This window comes from Hakea prostrata, chromosome 9 (genome assembly GCF_041222555.1).
Source record: "Hakea prostrata isolate BN-2017 chromosome 9, UWA_Hpros_2, whole genome shotgun sequence".
NCBI classification, from domain to species: domain Eukaryota; kingdom Viridiplantae; phylum Streptophyta; class Magnoliopsida; order Proteales; family Proteaceae; genus Hakea; species Hakea prostrata.
The window spans coordinates 51,001,166-51,022,437 of record NC_142608.1 but is presented as its reverse complement, the minus strand read 5'-3'; the positions used below and the strand labels follow the sequence as shown (position 1 = coordinate 51,022,437).

At 39.1% G+C, this 21,272-nt stretch overlaps 1 protein-coding gene across 1 annotated transcript; it reads right to left on the bottom strand.

Annotated features, from left to right (window-relative positions):
* Positions 1-3,356: 3,356 nt before the first annotated feature.
* CYP703A2 (cytochrome P450, family 703, subfamily A, polypeptide 2) lies at positions 3,357-5,044 on the bottom strand. The gene is made up of 2 exons (XM_089136056.1): positions 4,106-5,044; positions 3,357-3,995 (listed from the first exon to the last, which is right to left on the bottom strand). Exons 1-2 carry the CDS (start codon positions 5,042-5,044, stop codon positions 3,357-3,359), a joined length of 1,578 nt encoding a protein of 525 aa, XP_088992182.1.
* Between the last annotated feature and the right edge of the window lie 16,228 nt (positions 5,045-21,272).

Genomic DNA, 21,272 nt, shown 5'->3' with positions numbered 1-21,272 from the left:
TGCGAGTTATAAAAGGTAAGGATGGTTATTTCCTTAATTACATAGATAGCATGAATCTAGTTTCTATATTTGAATATCATTAATATGTTTCCTAAATTAGATTCTTACAATGATATACTACTGTTGCATAACTTTGATTACAGTAGCATTACTTATTCATAATAAATTGATTCATGTATGATTTACTTACCAATTATATACAAGTGATTGTAATTACCGATTTCTTTCCATATATGAAGTTACCATATATGTGATGATATGAATTGATGCATGTGTATGCTTAAGTATGGTTTGGGAAGGAGAGGTGTCCTTTCGACACTTCTGTCCTTGGACTACTACGGGAATATTATGGGATGTTTCCGGAGATGCCCTCTGACACCTTCCTAAACCGTTGGATGACATATCTAGGATTGTCTAGTAGTGTTTGGCTAGGATGTCCTGTTATGTCGACCCTAATCGGAGGGGTATTGAGACCGAACGACCCGTGGTAGCAATGGGGATTCATGGGCGCTCAAGACCGGTAACCAACCCGGTGAGAGGACAGGAATCACATTGTGGGGGCCATTTATTGGTAGGGTTGCATATGGTTAGACTTGGGCTCACGGGCGCTTAAGACCGGTAACCAACCCGTGAGAGGACGTGAGAGCTTCCCGCTTACCATATGTGGATGATCAATAGGGTTGATGAGTCCGTAGTCCGAGTTGGTCGGTGCCATAGGATACGCCGACTCTAGTGTGAAGGATACCGGAAAGGATCGTCGGGGACGAGGAATGGAAGTATCCGGATCCGACTTGATGTAACTAAGTAGAAGACTTGCATTTGGCTAGGTTTTACCCCGACATGCGCCAGATTTTATACCAAATGGGTGTGAGAGAGTGTGTTGACTTAACCCCCCGCCAAGGTTTGTCCCGAGGGATGAAGGACCCATTACCAATCGGCTGCTCAAGACCGGTGAAATGATCCGTGAGAGAATCCAAGATATCTTAAATGGTTGAGGATGTGAGTGGACTTTCCTAAAGAAGTACGGTGCTATGACTTAAAGCATGTCCGCAACAGAGACCAAGCATGCATAGAGTTAGATTCATTCATTCATTGCTTGTCTCATATCATATTGCATTCATGATTGTTCGGAATCCCGCCATTTATGTTGTTATGGATTTTTAATCGCCTTACCGAGTTTCTTTGAAACTCATTCCTTTATTGTACAATGTTGTTAGACTATCCCGTGCGCCGAGTGTTATGACGGTCCCTATGAAGAAGCGCAAGGCGAAGAGGCATATCTCCAGGAAGGTGATTGCGGTTACCACAATTACTCGAAGATTCCGCGAGTGGTTATGCTCCGTACGATGCTTAGTCCGACCATTGAGTGGAAGCGTCCTTGTGCTATTTATGAGATTTACACTTACAAGGATGTTGTCTATAAAGTGGAGAATAATTTAGTTACCCAATGTACTTGTTATTGGAATTAGATTTTGTCTAGTTTATTCTTTTAGAGCTACTTTTCCGCTGGTTGTAAAGTGGGATTTTTGCTTCACTTTACTTATCTGTTTGATACTCTGATTATATCTATTATTCTGATTCATTTATGATTCATTCTTTCTTTATTGGATCTAAGATTTATCTTCCGCACTCTTGTTATGATTGTTCATGATTATGTTATTGTTTATGTGGGAGGTTGATCACTCGATACCTGATCTTCGGGCTGTGGATCACACTCTCGGGTATGCCAGATAGGGTACCGGCTGGGAGGACGTGACACGAGAGAGAGAGAGAGAGAGAGAGAGAGAGAGAGAGAGAGAGAGAGAGAGAGAGAGAGTTTGGAACTAGCTTCTTTATTTACCAGTGATTTAAGACCCATATTGGATCAAGCATCCATTTTGTTGAGCATATTTTGCACAATGGTCCTCGGCTTGACGAACCTGGTTCGACCGTATACAATTAGACCACTATCCAAGTGGGCAGCAATATTCTCGAACTGGTCCATGGCCAAAAATGTTATTTCCCTAAGATGCCTCTTCGAACAAATTTGAGGACAAGCAAAGGTTTTGTCTTATGTGATCCCCCTACATGCCAAAGCATTAAATGTGGCATTTATTGTTCAAGACAGGCACATTTAATTTTGTCATACGTATATTAAATGCACCGAACATATCAATAGATCCTAGGACCTTAAGGATATCCTCTTGAAGGCTGCATCCTGCTGACTTGTCAGGGCTTCTGTCTCCACAGTGCCAAGTACAATAGTGAATTTGATATGCCAACCTCACTAAAAGAGGAAGATTAGCCTTCATCCATCCAACTGTCTACAATCGTCAGGCAAAGATATAAATACCCCCAACCAGCAAGGAATCTTGTAATGCTCATTTATTCCCTAAACCTACCCATCATCCACTCTGCTTGGATAATTACTCCTCTCTCTGAGGACTTGTGTTTTTCTTTGTCTAACTTGACCTTTGGAGGCGGCTAACCGACCATGAGTCAACCCGCTCTCACATGTTTTTTTAGTGTATCAGTTCCTGGTTTAACCAAAGGTGGCAAATTTTGGAACAATACGTTTCTAGGGTTCCTTGTGAACACTTTTTATTGAAGCATGTCAAATCATCGATTGGCTCGGTTTGGTTTATGCCAGGTTGAATCAATTCCTATCTATAGCTAAACCAAAGCCAAATAGAAAGTTTTGGGGTTTTGATGAATTTTCTTGATCTATATCCAGGTTGATCCTATTTACACTTAAATAAATAATAAAATTTGAGAATAAAAGAACCTATACTTATAACATACAATATTTATATTTATAAAATATGCTTATCCCATTAGATTTAATTCTATACACATCTTTATCTCTTCAGGAACAAACGTTACATGGTCAATTAAATACAGCATGGTTTCTTTTTAAGTCAATGGGGTGAAATTTTATTTCGGTTTTACATTTCTACTGTTTTAATATCAGTCCAAATTTTATTTTAATATCCGGTTCAATTTCAGACTTAGCATTTGATTTTTCCTAGTCAATTTTGAAACTAGAATTTGTATATAATAGGGAAGGGGGCAAAGAAGCCCCTGGTTCCAAGGAGATTTGAACCTTATTTTTTTCTCTTTTTAGTAAATAATATTTTAATTTTTGATGTCTTACTTGTGAGGTCACTGATTTAACCCCAAAACAAAACAAAAACTGTATTAAATGATTCGCTGGTTTGATATAACTTTTGACACCACTAATTAGTAAATTAACACAATTCCTTTCAATAAGGACCAAGGTGGAAGATTATTGCTAACATACTTTTTGGTCTTCAAAAAGCCCATTAGGCCCATTGAAGTCCATCCATTAAAACTCATACTACAACATGTTCCATTCATCAACAATACAAATGACTAGCTAAGCGTGGTTTGGCCATAGCCATCAATGGCTTGGCCTTGGGCATGGTCATTCCATACACCTCATTTGTGTCAATGTCTTCCGGCTTCAAACCGTCCGGCGGGCTCCAATCGAAGCAATGGAAGAGTCGAGCAAGAGCCATCAAGACGAAAACCACGCCTAATGGTGCACCGGGGCATTTCCTCTTGCCTGCACTGAAGGGCAAGATCTTGAAATCATTCCCATGGCTTATTTCAACCCGGCTCCCATCCATTGAGAGATGCCTCTCCGGTCGGAATTCCTCCACATCATCCCAAATACGGGCATTCCGTCCAAGTGCGTGGGTGTTGATGAAGACACGTGTCTTGGCCGGAATATAATAGCCATTGATCTTTGTTGGTCGAATCGATTCATGTGGAATGAGAAACGGTCCAGCCGGGTGCATTCGAAAAGTTTCGCGGACAACACATCGTAAGTAGTTGAGATGGGCTAAATCGGATTCAGTTACAGTCCGGTCCCGGCCCACAACTGAATCAAGTTCTTCTTGAACTTTTTGAAGAACCCTTGGATGCTTTATCACCTCTGCCATGGCCCATTCATTTGTCACTGAAGATGTGTCTGTTGCAGCAGCTATCATATCCTACACATAGCATATAGATCAAGCAACAAAAAGGAATAAAAATGGTCACCAGCAAAATGGGCTTGAGGGCTCAGATGAAGGCCCAGGCCCAAATCAAGAAAGGAGCTAACCTGAATTAGAGCTTTGATCTCTACATCATCCATGTTTTTCTTGCCTCCTTCACCAGGCAAAGATAACAAAATATCAACAAAGTCCATTCCTCTATCTTCATCCTCTTCTCCTCCATCTTTCTTCTCCTTCCTCTCTCTTCCCTTCCTATGTTCTTCAATTATTTTCTTATGAAACTCATCCACTCTCTTCTCTACTTCCCTCATCTTCCTCTCACATCCAAATGGATCAAACCACCTCCAAAAGGGCAGATAATCACCTAAGTATATCAATCCAAGAAGCCAAAATAACTCATGGGTAACATGCATGAACTCCAAAGCTTCATCTGGTCCGGCCGATTTGACCCCAAAATATTGCTTCCCTAGCAACATCCTTGTCACATTGTTCATTGAAAATGCACCCAAGACTTCCCTCAGGTTCACGGGCTTACCTGTTTGTGATTGAGCCCACACATCCTTCAATAGGTGTTGGGCCTCTTGGGCCCGGTGGATTCCGAACGAATCGATTCTCTTCGTTGTTAGTAGATGTTCCATGCATATTCTCCTCATTCTCCTCCAGTGTGGGCCTAATGGTGCCAATGCTACATCTCCACACCCATAGGCGAGGTGAACGGCAGCCAACGTTCGAGGTCGAGAAGCAAAGATTTCGTCTTGCCGGAGAAGTATTTCGCGTATCATCTCCGGGTCGTCGGTGGTAATTGCATCGACATTTCCGAGCCGTAGATAGACCAAGGGCCCATACTTCTTGCAGAAAGCTGCGAGATCCTTGTGTGGTAATGGACCCAACTGAAGGAGGTTGCCAACAATGGGCCATCTTGGTGGACCTGGAGGGAACTTCCTGATATTCTCAACAGATTTCTTAGCTAGCTTGAGATACATAACAAAGAGAAAGAGAAAGGAACTAACACAAGTAAAGGCCAAGCCTAACATGCCCAAATACATCATTAATTATTAAGCTATTGGCATGGTTGAGATCATTGAATCACCTATATATAAAGATCAATGCAGAACTACTATTGCATTTATTTGTCATGACCGGTATGGAAGCATCAAGGGAATGGTTCTCAAAGCAAGAGTTTAGCTACTGAACTAGAAGGAAACCAGTGATGGTTGGTGAGACATGCTAGAAGTGAGGGGTATCTGGTGTCCTACTTCAAAGAAATGAAAATTGCATGTTTAGTGTAGAGAAACTTGGGCTCTCTTCCTGGGTCATCATAACTTGGAATGGGTCTAAAAGTAAATTGGGCCTGGCTAGGTCTTGGTCTAGATCCTGAGGTGCAGCATTTTTGAGAAGAGTTATTTTGTATCTTGTAAGAAAATAGATGTAATAATGTCAATAACATTTGACAGTTTTGTTAAGCGGCAGTAAATTACGGAAATGTCCCTTATCCTCAACCTGGAAGTTCTAGAGAGCACACTTGTCGTGGCTTATCTTCAAAAGTAGTTGTCCACAACTGTCGCTTTTCCCAGCTGCCAGCGCTGCCAAGGCTGCTAGCGACGTGTCTTGCTTAACTGCACCAATCGACGTGACACGTAACTACGTTTCCCCATTCATCAGTGTGTGATCCTTCGGAAGAAACTTTGGACTATATGGTACCACGTCACTATATCTGAATTTCCACACAATCCGAATCTCGGGATCGTGGCGGTCCCAGAATTGTAGACAGTGAGATGGACCCTACATAGATGGCTGTCGGGGGACCACTACAAGGAATCAAATTTATTTTTCGGGCAAAAGGATGCCTTCAAAAATGTAGGGACGGTATACATAATGCCATCACTGATCGTTGTTATTTCATTTTTTTAAGGTAATTTTCATCTAGATCCTTGAAGTTTGGTCCAGGAAACTTTTGGCTGAAGTTAAGTTTACTTTTGCATATGGCTCCCTGAATTTTCAATAAATAATTAAATAAGAATAAATTTAACAAAAATTACTAATTTAATAATTTTTATGACAAAAATACTTTTTTTATTTTTTCAATTTAGTTGTTTTAGGTTTTTTTCATTTTAATAAACTTATTTCTTTTCTTCAATATACCAAAACAAAAAACAATTACAAAAAAATTTAGCAAATAACTCCATCTCCAAACGAAAGTAAATATGCAGGTGGAAGCTTGGAAGCCCCACCCTCTGCAATATCTCAAAACGAAGGCGAAATGTCAACAATCTACTTCATTGGGCTCTTCATTTTTCATCATTGACATCTTGGTTTTCAATCCTCAAGGTTTTAAATCTCCTCAAATCCTTTATTCTGTTTTGAAATTAGATTTGGGAGCAATGGCGGCAGATTCTTAGCAAAGGTTTAGGGTTTGAGATTTCAAGACCAGATTCTTAGCAAAGGTTTTGCAGCATTACGTTTCAAAATCCTACAAAACTTGGGATAGCAAGTTTAGGAAGAGGAAGATGGACCAATTCTGGGATATCAAGTTCGAAAACAGAATACAACAAGGTATTATGTTTACCGAGGCTGTTGATTCACGATGGGACCAAATCGATGTTGATTGATCTCTCCTCTCCCATCTTCACCTTTCTTTTGCTCTATGATTCTCTACAATCTTTAACAAAACTTTTGATTTTGAATAAGTTTCTTTCTGTTGGGATTAATGTTTTCCCTCTTTTGGATTTTTCTTTCTGATGCGTCCAAAATCTGCTCAGCCCTTAGATCTCCTGCGGATGACCTGCAAAAACAAACGTCAGATGTGGCTCCGACCGCTGGGGTCAGGAGTCCACCTCTGAAGGCTAAGTCAATTGATGAACTGATCATAAATGGCTCTGCTTGAGCATAGAGCAAAAGAAATAAATATTGAGAATACGATTCAAATTGTATCTCTATCCTTTTTCTACCTTGTGGGCAGGTGATGTTTTATATAGTGTGTTATAGTGTGTACCTTCAAATCTCCTTCGTTGGATGTACTTGAGCCTTCTTCGGATGGCCGTCAGATCTTAACGAATAGATCCATTATTGATAGATCCGTTCGTGGTTGGGCTAATAGATAACTCCTTTGATAATATGAACGTTATATGGTAGTTATCCATATAATAACGATCGGTATCTTCCGCAAGTATTGCTAACCATCTCCTTGACAATTAGTCCACTCCGATTATAGCGGATTCGAACGTGCTTGTTGACTGAGTCAGCTTACTTACTCAGCAAGCTATCTTTTGAACTCGGCCCGCTTGGAAGCGAGTCGATTCCTTTCTTCCCAACCGGGGTCAAGGGTTGAACCAAAGGCGAACCCGATTCGATTATATTTTCTTCGTATCACTTTCCCTCGTTGTTTGAGATTTTTTCTTCACCAAGGTTACAAGGTATTGTCGGCAGAATAGCGACGAATCTAATAAGACTTGTAGCCGAAGAAACGGTATTCAGTTGGGACTCAACTACTCATACTTGAGTAGGATTCAATTATTAAGATTCATTTGCAGATTGACTAATGTTTGAGTCCCAGTCAAACTCATACATAGAAAAACTATAAAAATGTATGATAACACAAGAGGAAGGTACACTGAATTGAGCTATCACTACTCTATACTTTGTTGTTCATTGCTTTCTTGTCTTTCTTAATCGGAGAATTTCCTAACTAGATCGTCGGAGGTGAAACTCGGCCACCCCGGTCGAGCTCATTCTTGCAGGTTCATTCGGTTGAGGAGACATATAGGATTGCGTAGCAACTAGTTTTTCTTGCTTCCCTCATTGTTTTAAATTCTCAGGATGTTTATTTTGAAGTTACTGGTTTGGTGATGAAGCTTATGTGGACTAGAGTTTTTGATTTGGGCATCGTCCCTGAATCTGAAGACAAAGCCTTGGTTGTAGCACTTTTTTTTACTTGAGTTTTTTCTTTGAGTTTTTCTCATTTTATCTCATTTTTTGGGTTGATTTTCGATTTATTTGTTTGAGTTTTTTTTTTAATTGTTTTTTGTTTTGTTAGATTGAATAAAATAAAGTAACTTATTAAAAATAAAATAAAAAACTAAAACAATAAATTTGAAAAAAAAAACAAGGGTATTTTTGTCAAAAAAATTATTAAATTAACGGTTTTTGTTAAGCTTGTCCTTATTTAATCATATCTTGAAACCACAGGGGAGACATATGCAAAAGAAAACTTAAACTGGACTAAAAGTGACTCGAACCAAACCTCAGGGGGTCTAGATGAAAATTACTTCTTTTTTTTTTCATTATTGTCCATAATTTTAATTTTATTATTATTTTATTTTTGTATGTTTTTAAATTATTAATCAAACATTTAACTTTGTCTACAATTACTTATATTCTCCTTTTATGGATAAATTCCGTTAGTTACTAATGATATGACGTCTATATATTTTCCCAAAATCTCAAAAAACTAATTCTAGAATTTTTTTCTTTACTTATTTATTCTTTTGTCAGGTTATAATATTATTCTTAATTAACTAATTTTTCTTTTTTAAAAAGAAACTACTGAATACAATAAATATGTGATTGAATAAAACTCAAAAATAGAAATAATAAAATTACTTATTTACATCTTTCATCATTGTAATTGTGAAAAATTTAACTCGAGTTTGAGCGTTTCAACAACAATTAACTGGAGATGGACCTTACATGTTTACCTAAAAAACAAAAAAACGAGATGGACCTTACATAGTTGGCTTTCTGGAGGACCACCCCAAGGAATCAAAATTATTTTTCAGGCACAAGGACACCTTCATAAATGTAGGGACAGGATACATAATGCCACACTAAGCGGTCGGACTTATAACTTTTTTCTTTTTTTTCTTTCCCCTATAGCGAAAACCTACAATCTCATCACTAAAAGGTATTGATCTTTAGTTCTAAGTATGATCTTTACTTCAAAGTATTATACCCAATAATTCATTAGGTCTTCAAGAGAATAAAAGAAATGCGGTGAGAGTTTACTCTAGATCCACTACCTAGTTGAGGTAGGGGATTTATTTGAATCATCCATTGACCATCGATTTCACACCTCAGATCATATCTCAGAGACGAAACTCCATTTTACGATAGATCAATCCTCCATGCTCCTCCCTCAGGTTCAAGGGCTAACCTAGGATTCAATATTGGGGGGGGGGGGGAAGAATGGAAGTCTAGATTGGGAAAGCACTAATGCTTTTCGCCACACATATTTAACAAAAATAGGTAAATTATTAATAATGATATTTTTTTCAACAAGATATAGATAAATTAAAGCATAATTTAAAAAATATATATATACATACATGACTTCAACCCTAAAAAATTAGTTGCAAGCCATTTCTTTTTTAAGGTAAGAGCTACAAACCAATGGTAGTTAGTTGCTTCATTAACTATAGACATTTTATTTACAATATAAAAAAAATAAAGAATAATTAAATAAATAAAAAAATAAAAAAGAAGAAGATAAACAATAAATAAATTGAGAAAGAGAAAGAGTACCTAATTGTGGGGAAGCTTTTTTCCCCAAATTTTCCTTAACCCACCCTTATAAAAAGGGAACAAGAATAAAGAGAAAATTCAACTCAATCAATACAATTTCAGCTTTTCAACATACTGTCTTTTGATTGGGGGTAACACACAACACTCAAGATTAGATCCAGCAAAAAAATCAAAAGGCATCGGTTTAAAACCCGTGTGGGACCTTTTACAAGGCATCGATTTAAAACCCGAGTGCGAGTGAGTTCTTTCTCAAACTTATTGAATTTCTCCGGAAATCCTTAAGTAAAGGCATCGATTTAAAACCCGTGTGGGACCTTCTACAAGGCATCGGTTTAAAACCCGAGTGAGTTCCTTCTCAAACTTATTGAATTTCTCCGGAAATCCTTAAGAAAAGGCATTGGTTTAAAACCCGTGTGGGACCTTCTACAAGGCATCGGTTTAAAACCCGAGTGAGTTCCTTCTCAAACTTATTGAATTTCTACGGAAATCTCTAAGTAAAGGCATTGTTTTGAAACAACTAAGACCTACTGCAACAGAGACTTATGTGACTGACAAAGTTCAAAGATGAAGTTAATTCTTTATTCCTTTAAACGATCAGAAGGGGCCAACCTTTACATCAAATATACATATGAGATAACAAGTGTTGAGATACAATCTCCGTTTGGTCAAAAAGGAAAATCATCGTTGGCGATCGTGAAGAACTCTAAAACAAGATCGAAGCAGCTTTGTTAGAAGCAACATAGATTCAAGAAGAACAGAGTCGGGAAGACATATGTTATCATTTGTTTATCTCCCTCGGGGATTGCGAAGCATTCTGTAAATACAAAATCCTCCGCAATTCCATACTCTTTATCCAGCTTTTTCTAAAGAGGCTTGTTCTTTGATCAAACCTGCATTTAAGGCAAGCTCTTCATAGCTGAATCCTTTAAAAGGAGACAAAGGAAGAGAGTTATCAAGATGATACATTATATCCGGATCTGGAGGTTGAGGTGGAAGGTCCATCACATCCTTGGCCCAGGCAGGAAGAGGAAGTCCCAGCTTTGCAAACACTTCAGGATGACAATTGGCGCGGTGGGGAGTCGTGTTGAAATAAGGATTTCTCCTTAGTATCGATTCCCATACATCGTTCTCACCGTCCCTATATGCCTGCAAGTTATAAGCGTTCAGCATGTCAACAAAAGGCTTACTCTGCAAATATTTGAAGATGCAAGCCCTAAGAACATCAATCGGAAGGGACTTAGGCAAAAGGGAAACAACTTGCCTTTGGGGCGTTGATATAGCTCTAGACCCTTTCGCCCCCGCTGAAAGCTTTTTAACTTCCCGCTCTAGCTACCGGATCTTCTCCCTGGCACCATCCAAATCCAAACAAAGACGCTCGTTCGTTCTCGGAATTCTTCTCTTGGGCAATCTCCCAAGCGTTGTTTCCAAGATGAGCAATCTCAGCATCTTTGGCTCTGGATTCTTCCCGAAGCTTGGAAAGCTCCTCACTCAGTCTACTGAGTCTAAAATCTGCCTCCACTTGATTGTGGAAATTCCTAGTAAGACTCCTGCAACAACTTAAGAGTTAGTCAAGAGCAAAGAAAAAATCTTCAGAACGAAAGGTAATGAAGAAAAACTTACATCACTAGGGATTTCATAAATTCCCTGTTTGGGATCGTAGAGAAGGCTCTACTCTCGGCAGGAGCATTTGAATAGCAGTGCACCATTCTAGTGCCTTGTCAAAATCGCCTGTCAACAAGTCAAATCTTTTCAACGACCAAGAAGGATGGAACACATCATCCGCCAACCGAGGGCGCTTCCTAGAGGCAAAATCCTCTGCCTCCTAGAAAACCTCCTTGGAAGGATTGGAGGAGGATGTGAAACAAGCACTAGAGTCAGGGTCGGAGGCCCGAACGACAACTGTGGGGACCACATCTTCCTTAGAAGCCCAAAGGGTCTTCATAATGGAAGAGGACTCTAGTGTAGTGCCAGTAGGGGTTTCAGCAGTGCGAACAGAGACGGAGGGAGCCACATCCTCCTTAGAAGGCCGAACGGTCCCTTTAGGCAAAGGAAGCGTGGGAGAGGCTTCAGCAGAAGCTGTGGGAATCTAATCTGAAGATTCACCAACAACAATCTCTTCACGTTTAGAAGATTCACCAATGGCAATCACCTCGGAGGGAACAACCTTCGTCAACACTGGAGCAGTCTTCTTGCAAGATTTCGCCCTAATATTATCCAAGTTAATTCTTGGAGGCACTACAAAGAAGGACAAAAGTCGAAAGTTGAAAAAGTTCACAAGTATATTCAAGAAAGCGAAACATGGCGGTTAGAAAGCTCACATTGAGCCAGCCCCCAGTATTGAAGAATGGAGTTGTATTCCATTTCATATCCATGTATCTCTTGATACCATGGAATTGACTTGATCTTCCTGACAGTAGCTTTGTCTTCTTTGGACAGTTGAGGGACCCGGTTGCCTTCCGAGTATGAAGTATATAGTTTCCAGGTGGTCGGGAAGTTAAGGTCTGATTGAGGTGCTCGGCAGAAAAAATAACGCTTGCGCCACCCTTTGTGATTGGAAGGGCAGGTTCCCTTGGCAAGAATGTTGCTCGACCAATCAAACTCAACTTTGTTGTGCTTGGAAAGAACAACCCAGCCAGGAGGATGGGAAAGAGAAAGAACATGAAAATGTACAAAGAGAGGGAGAGAAGGTGTGATGCCAAGTTCAAAACATAAACCCAAGAAGCCGATGATGAGACGCCAGCTATTGGGAAGAAGCATGCTAGGGCATATATCCCAATGATTTAGAATAGCGGAAAACAAAGAATTGAAGAAAGTAAAGTGAACTCCGCTCTCCAAAGTATCTATATACAGGGAAAATTCGCCAGGAAGGATTGAATTAACCCTCACATCAGGAGTGGGGGCCTTCGGATGGTACGAGGAAGGAAAGTTGAAGTGTTTGATGGCTAAAGGAAGGTTCTCCTCAGTAAAGGAGGAAGCCACAGAGCCAGGTCCATCAATGGACTTGATAGGTTGTTTAGACTACCCATAGGATTCGGCAGTCGCTCGTGGAGTTTTGGATGGTCCAGACTCAAGAAGCGCAGAAGGAGCCTTACCACTTTCTTCTACCCTTTTCAGTTGGTTAACTTCTTCGAAGTCACGCCAAATGGCAGTTAAGGTTTTCTGGTCACTATCCGATTGCTCAGGAAGGATTGAGGCAAGGGCCTTGTCACCAGAGTCGCCCTTACCGACACTAGGTTCAGGAGGAATTTCAGAAAAAACCCTACCACTTTCCATTACTAAAGTCTGGTTGTGGTTTTTAACAAGAAAAAGAAACCTAGAGACAAAAATAAAGATCACGAAAGAGTCAGTAGACTTACTAAATCACTGAAGCAGAATGTTCGAGAGTGAGAAGATCGTTAGAGTGCGAAGAAGACAATGAGGTTTTAAACTTCCAAACAAGGAGAATGAAACCTATGAAGACAACAAACCACTTTTAAGCACTCGCACTAGTGATCGAGGACGTGTACGATCGAGATGGACTCAACATCAACGATCAAAATTTAGAGAATGTTCGAAAGTTTGAACTCACGAATCAAAAACAGGCGCTCAGAAACCGTCGTTTTGATTTCGTGAGCAATGATAGTTTCAGCTGCAGAGGACGCGTGGTGTCACCCCCACAAAAAGTGAAAATACTCACAATGCTCAAGGAAAAAGTGATATAGCCGCATTAAATGTGATACGACATTTAATGGGTTAGGGATTATGCAAAACTATTGTTCGACAACATACCCAGTTAAAAACCAAGCCCTCGGGATTGTCCGAACGCTTGGTCTAGGGGGTCGTGATATGGAGAAAATATAACCGAACCTGGTTCAACCTTGGTTCGATCCTCGACTCCGGTCGGGACGAAAGGAATCGACTTGCTTCTGAGCGAGCTGGGTCCAAGAGATAGCTTGTTGAGGAAGAAAACTAACTCAGTCACAAGCACGCCCTAATCCGCTACGATCGGAATGGACTAATCCTCAAAGAGATAGGTAGCAACATTTGGCAGCTGTTACTTATCACTATTATATGGATAACTACCATATAACGATCGTATCATCAAAGGAGTCATCTACTAGTCTAACCTAGTATGGATCAATCACTCAACGGATCTATCCGTTAGGATCTGACGACTATCCGAAGAAGGCTCAAATACATCCAACGAAGGAGATTCGAAGATACACTCTATATAAGACATCACCTACTCATAAGGTACGGAGGACGGATACAATTTGAATCGTATTCTCGTTATTCATTCCTTAGCTCTATGCTCAAGCAAAGCCATTTGTGATTAAGCTCATCAACTAACTTAGCCTTCGGAGGTGGACTCCCGACCCCAGCGGTCGGGCCACATCTGACGTTCGTTTTTGCAGGTCATCCACAGGAGATCTAAGGGCTGAGCAGATTTTGGACGCATCAATTATCAACAATTTAACAAAGGAAATTTTGGAATATAGTTCCATTTTTGAGTCCTTAATTTTTTTTTTTTTATTTATATATTTTTTTAATGCTGATTTTTAGCTAGGAATGCTAAGCAATTGTCTCTATCTAAAGTTTGGTTGTTGTTTCCACCCCCCTTTCATTGTAGATTTATCATTTCCTACCTCTAAGAGAGTTTCCTTAGAGAGCCTCATGTAATCTCATATTTGATTTTTAAAAAAAAAATTCATGTTATGTGAATATTTTACAGAATATATACACATATTAATTGTTAGTACAAATAGCTAGGAAGGACGTCAAACTCTCTAAGTAGTTACTCAAAAGAGATTAGTCATTTGATGTTCCATACATCTTAAGATGTAAGTAGGGAAAGATGATGTTTTAAGAGAATCATTAAGGGCCTGTGTGGTTATTTGAGTCTGGAGATTTCAAATATCTAGAGATTTCAAATATATGGAGTCATGATTCATAAAATTAACTATTTGGTTAACCTGAATCTGCTGGTTTGGAGAGTTCCGTCAAAGTGTTTTTGTGAATGCACAAATCTTTAATGCTTTTATTCGTAAATGTTTCACCTCATACCCATAAATCTATGGATTCACATTTTTAGTGTAAAAATGTGAATCTCTAGATTTCATGAATCTAGAGATTCACACAACTAAACAGATATAAGTTTTCCATTTATGAATCCAGAGATTTGAAATTTCTAGATTCATGTAAACAAACAAGCCCTAAAATAGTGACTAAGATGTAATAGATGGATATTTACAATTTGATGAACTAGTGTGATAAAAGGGTAAATTTCACATACTAACCCCCCCCCTTATCTCTCTCTCTCTCTCTTCCTATTTACTTTTGCATCCGTTTGGATTATGAAAGTAAGTTTTAGTTCTTTTTTATTTGTTCAATTAGAGGAGCTTGTTCTTGTTCGGAAACAAGAGAAAATCTAATTTTTCTTGGATTGTTGCAACATGGATCGCTAGCCTACTTCCATGAGCGGTATTTCTAACATTGTTTGTTTCCAAGACTATGTTTCTACCACTATAGTGTATTAATTTTTGTCGTTGCCAAATAGAGTTACAATCATTTTCAATCACCGAAAGACCATGGGTGTTGCAAATAATGGTGATTCCAATACATCGCTTCAAATTTTAAATGCTTTAATTGCTTCTCAAAAGTTCTGTGTTTTCGGTGAAATTCCTATAATTTTGATTCATTTGGATCTAACACATGAAGTTACCTGCGCTAGCAATACTAGTGGAAGTTATCGTTGGTCAATTATTTATACAGCCACTACTGGTTCTGAAAGTGCATGACATTGCTTCAGTTATGCCATGTTATGGTGATGTATTTATGTTTTATCTATTTGTCATATGTAATTTTCTTTTTATTCCAAGGAAGGAAAACAACTTTGTTGATTCCTTGGCTCGGATGGCCCTATCAATACAATGCCTGATGGTTAGGCTTATTTGCACTCCATAGTTAATGAGTTTGATGTAACTTTGCTATGTGTTTCTAATGACTTTTTAATATATATTTTCGCCTTCTACCAAGAAAAAAAATAAAAAATCATAGTGTTGCACTTTTGTGTTGGAAAAATATCAACTGCCCCCTAAAATTAATGGTATATAAAAAACATGAAAAGAAAAATACTTCTTTACCATAGCCTAGTGCATCTTTTCCTAACTCTTCTTAATTATTTTTTTGATGAAAAAGTGGTTTAATGCGAAGACTTTCTAGTAGGTTACCCATCCTACCACCGCAGTTCTCTGTTTGAGGCGGAACTCCATATCTGAGCGCCCTTCCACCTGCCACCGTTTGAGGCAGAGAGACTTGCCTCTGTAGTCTTTCCGCCTCCTCCTTCCCTCCTCCCCCTCTGTTGACCTCCTTCCTCTCACCCCTCATCTGCTCATCTTCCTCCTCTTCTCTTCTCCTCCGAGCGGAACACTAGATCTGGTGTTTTTCGCTTCGACCTTCCCCTTCTTCTCTCGCCTCTCTCCTTTTCTCTTTTCTTCTGCTCACCTCATTTGCTCACCTCTCTTCTTTTCTCTCCTCCTCTGCTTGCAAAAACAGATCTGGAGCTTTTGGCTTCGTTCTCTGTTTTTCCTTCGATCTCTTTCATCGCCTCATCCCATCTCTTTCCCACCTCGATCTATTGTTTTCTCTCTTTTTTTTTTTTTTTTTTTTTTGGTTAAAAAAAAATAAAAAATAAAAAATAGAAAATTTTGGTTGCAGCGCACTTTGGTGCATACCGCAGGACAACTCCAGAGTTCTTTTGTGGCGAGCTTTATCGGTATGCTTCTACGGCCGAGACGGATGGCTGGTCGAGCCTTCTCTGGCAACATTGATACTACCAACGCGACAACCGAAAGTCCACCTTCGTGGCGTGTTTTGTCTCCGCCCTTGTGGCGTGTAAGTCTCCACCTTTGTGGCGTATATCCTCGGTTAAACTGTTGCTGTCTTTGGTACAGCTTTCTTTCTAAGGGTTTATTGGACTTGATCCATCCCTTAGCCTGGATGACCCTGTCTATTGCATGTACGACAGTTTGGTCAATTTCCGCTCCTTGGTTCAGTCCGAACCTTGTGCTGTCATGCATCTTTGTTTTTTTCTTTTCTTTGTGTCTATATTTTTTTTATGTGTCTGTACTTTTCTTAATTTATGAATGAAGTGTTTCTCTTCTTACCAAAAAAAAAAAAAAGGTTACCCATCCTAGTATTGCTCTCTCTTCACATGCATATTAATTTAGGCACATTCATTTTCACTTTTAAAGATACACTGAAGAAAAATGAACTATCCAGAATAAATTTATGTGGTCAACAGTATCCATTCTATCTATTAACGCTTAACATTTTCAATTCCAAAAGAGGGCATCAGGAAAATGATACTTTCTACCCTTAAAGAGGATCTAGATTTCTCTTCCCATGCCCTAACCTCTAAAAGTAAAAAGAAAAAAAGAAAAGAAAAGAAAGAAAAGTAAATGAAATTGACTTTTGGATTTGATACAACCATATTGATTACAGAAAACTGTTTGTACATTGCCTCCAGTGTAGAAGAGTTGTGTGGTTTATATTAATACACGCGGGAAATTGGCAGAAGCCTTGCTTTCCACGGTTCACAGACTGCACACACTCTTGATGGTTTTCAACTACAGAGTAAGGGGTAGGATCCACCAATAATAAATATTAATTAAAATATCAAAATTAATAATTTTAGTGAGAACCATTTGGGTTCCACCCCCTATCGGGTGGTTCACAATGGTCAAGAGGGCACATAGTTCTTTTCCTTGATGGAGAGCTGATCCGGACTCATGGGATTATAGCTACCTATTTTTTGGCCAAAACAAAAAGACAACTATTATATTAAACGAAAGAGATTAGGTCCGAGGACCTATACAAATGAGAGGAGTCCACAATAAACAAAGGTGGTATACCCCACCAGGATCTTTCTAGAGATAACCTGCAAGCACCCTTATCAAGGAAACCAGCAAAATCATTGCCAACTCTAGGAATATAACTAAAAGAAACCCTAGGAAAGAAAGAACAACGCTTTAAAATATCTACAACTAAACTGAGACACATCCAATCTAAAGATGATTGGAGACCTTGGAGGGCACTAATAACAGGTAAACAGTCCGAATGAATATGCAAATCAACCGCTCCTAAAGAGAAGCCCAGAATAATGTCATCTCTAATGGCTTAAAGTTCAACTAAGGTTGCTGAAGCACTAAGTCCACATCTGCTTTGAGCTGCTACAAGCCACCATTGTAATCCCACATGATGCACCCTCTACCTCCTTTGTTTGAAGTACTGTCCCAAGATCCATCCACAAAAATTTGAAAAAGAGCAAGTTCTTCAGAAATGTTATGATTAGGCCTTGAATAGGGTTCCCCATGAGCCCTTTGAAATTTCATAATATGAGATTGTATATTTGCACATAGAAAAGAGAACATAGTCATTGTATTCATAATAGAGGCCTCAATCCCTCTAAATAGTGTTGCATTTCTAGTATTCCATATACACCAAGCTAAGGCACTCCACATCTGATTCACTAGGGTTAAATTGTCATAACCATTGAACTTTATTTTGATAAAATCCATTCAATCAAATAAACTTGTCCCTAAAAAATCAGATGTATTAATACGGAGAGGAAATAGTCTCCAACACTCTTGTGCATGATGACAAAAAAACAATGCATGACATACATTCTCCGAGATATGGCCACAAGTAAGACAAAGTGGGGTAAGGGAAACATTCCTTAAGAAAAGTGAGCTTCCAATTGCAATAGCCTCATATGAGGATCGCCACAAAAACTGTTTAATCTTTGGGAGAGTAGGAATCTGCCAAATAATTTTCCAATACATTAAAGAAGAGGAAGAGGAAGCAACATTACCTTGGTCATCAGCCATAGCTAAACATTGATTTAAGCAGACTTCACAGTGAACTTACCATCCTTTGTTTTGTCCCATATCCAAGAGTCTAGAGTATCATGAGACAAAATAGGGATTGTTAAGATAGCTTGAACCTCACCTGGAGAAAACAGAGACTGAAGTAATGGTAAGTTCCAATGGCAAGTGTCCCAATCAATAAGCTCTTGCACCCAAATTGGACTATGTCCCAAAGGGGCACTACTAATACCATGGAAAGGCAAAGAGGGAAGCCATGGGTCCTTAAAAATATGCACATTAGCACCATTTCCCACTTGCCTAATAATGCCCTGTCTGAGAATATCCCTTCCAGACAGTATACTTCTCCAACCCCATGAGCAATTATTTGGGACACGACATTCAAAAAATGGAATGGCTTTAATGTATTTTGCATGCATCACCTGAGCCCATAATGAGTTTGGATTGGTTAAAAGTCTAAAACTTTGTTTTGCAAGGAGAGCTTTGTTAAAACAGTGTACATCCTTGAACCCCAATCCTTCATCTCTTTTTCCCTTGCACAAGGTTTCCCATTTTACCCAATGAATGCCCCTTCCCTGATCATTTTTCCACCAAAATTGTCGGATCCTTTGATTCATTTGTTTGCAAATTTCATTGGGTATGAGAAAACACGACATAGCATAGACAAGAAGAGCAAAAGCTACTGCTTTGATTAATATCTCCTTCCCTGCATGAGAAAGCAATTTTCCCTTCCACCCAAATAATTTAGAATCTAAACGCTTCAAAATAAAAGAGAAAGTCTGCACTTTAGATTTTCCAATAGAGGAAGGGAGACCCAGATAGGTTCCATGAGAATTGACCTCTTTAATATCAAAAGCAGAACTATATCAGTCCGGAGATCATGAGGGGTTCTGGGGCTAAACAAAACAGCAGACTTTTTAGGATTGATGTGAAGGCTAGAAACTTGTTCATAATCTTGTAACAAAACATTTATCTGTGATGCATTAGAAATAGATGCAGGTGAAAAGATCATGCTATCATCAGCAAAAAAGAGATGGTTAATTTCTGGAGTAAGACGGGAAAGCCTAAAACCAGGTAGTCGAGGGATACCTAGATTGACACTAAGCCTTTGTGAAAAAGTCTCTTGGCAGAGGATAAAAACGTAAGGGCTTAATGGACATCCTTGTCTAATCCCTCTTTGTGGTACAATAGGTTTGGACAGGGCACCATTGATTTTGATTTGATATTCAACAGTGGTGATGCACTGCATGACCCATTGAACCCATTTAGAATCAAACCCTAGATGTCTCAAAGTATGTTCAATGAATGACCACTCTAATTTATCATAAGTCTTGCAAAGACCCAGTTTAAGAGCCATATATCCAGATTTGGATTTGGATTTACGCATAAAGTGTAAATACTCATGAGCAAGATATATATTATCCGAAATGGCACGACCTGGAACAAATGCACTTTGAATTTGACTAATAATGGACCTCAAGATAGGTTTTAATTGATTAGCCAAACATTTTGCTATGACTTTATACGGAGTGGTGCATAGACTGATTGGTCTAAAGTGAGAGACATCCTGAGGGTGGGTTCTTTTGGGAATCAGGGAAATAATGGTTTTATTAAGACTGCGCAGCATAAATCCCCCATTAAAAAAGTGTTGCATAGCAAGGGTGAGATCATTGCCAATGATATCCCAGTGCCTTTGAAAGAATCTAGCAGGGAGCCCATCATATCTAAGAGCCTTGGTACCCTTCATTTGAAACAAAGTTCTTTTAATCTCATCAGGAGAAAAATGTGAACAAAGAAGGGAGTTATCTGAAGCTGTAATGCATGCAGGAGTGCTAGTGAGAAACTCCTGGGGAGGGATAGGGTGAGAAGTGGTGAAAAGGGAATTGAAGTGTGACCATATTGTAGAATTTATTTGTGAGTCTTCAGACAACTAGTTACTCAGATGGTCTTTAAGTTTTGTGATAGAATTTTCCTGCCTCCTTTGTGTAGTGGAAGCATGGAAGAACTTGGTGTTTCTATCATCTTCTTGTAACCATTGGACTCTAGATCTTTGGCACCAAAATTTCTCTTCTGCTAAAAGTTGTTTCTCAATTTCTCTTTTCAGCTCAATTTCTTCCTTAGCAGATGTCTCAGAATCAGATTTGGTCTGGCACTCTTCCAACAATTGGGATAATCTAGAAAGCTCCTTTGAGGCATTATGGAAAGTAGCTTTACTCCATAATCTTAAAGAATTTGTGCAATTCTTGATCCTTTGGTGTAGTCTGTATGTGGGGGAGCCAGAGTTTGGTGAGTTCCAACCAGTGGAAATTTGAGAAGTAAGGTCCAGGTGATCTTCCCATTTGGTTTCATAATGAAATCTCATAGGTCGTTTATTTGCTGGGTGTAAGGAGACCTCTAAAGGGGTATGATCTGAACCCACCATAGCATGTCTATGACGTTGGGTACTTCCAAATAAATCAAGAAAGTCCATATTGATGAAAGCCCTGTCTAGACATTCTTTGATCAAATCAGTCCCTTGTCTTTTATTGGACTAGGAGAACTTAAGACCTGTGCATTTAACCTCAAGAAGATTAGATGACTCAATAGCATTTCTAAATCTATCCATTTGGGCCAAAGGTTTAGGTCTACCTTCTAACTTCTCATCATTATGAAAAATCTCATTAAAATCACTTAGAACTAACCAAGGAGAACTTATAGATCGACCAAATTGTGTAAATTCCTCCCAAATTCTTGCTCGCTGCTCCACCAAGGGGTGTCCATAAATGAGTGTCAGGCGAAACTCTACACCATAAGAAACCACCCCAATTAGCAAATCAACAATGTTAGAAGAAGAAGAAAGAACTGTGATAGAAATATTACCATTCCACATTATACCAATTCCGCCTGAATTGCC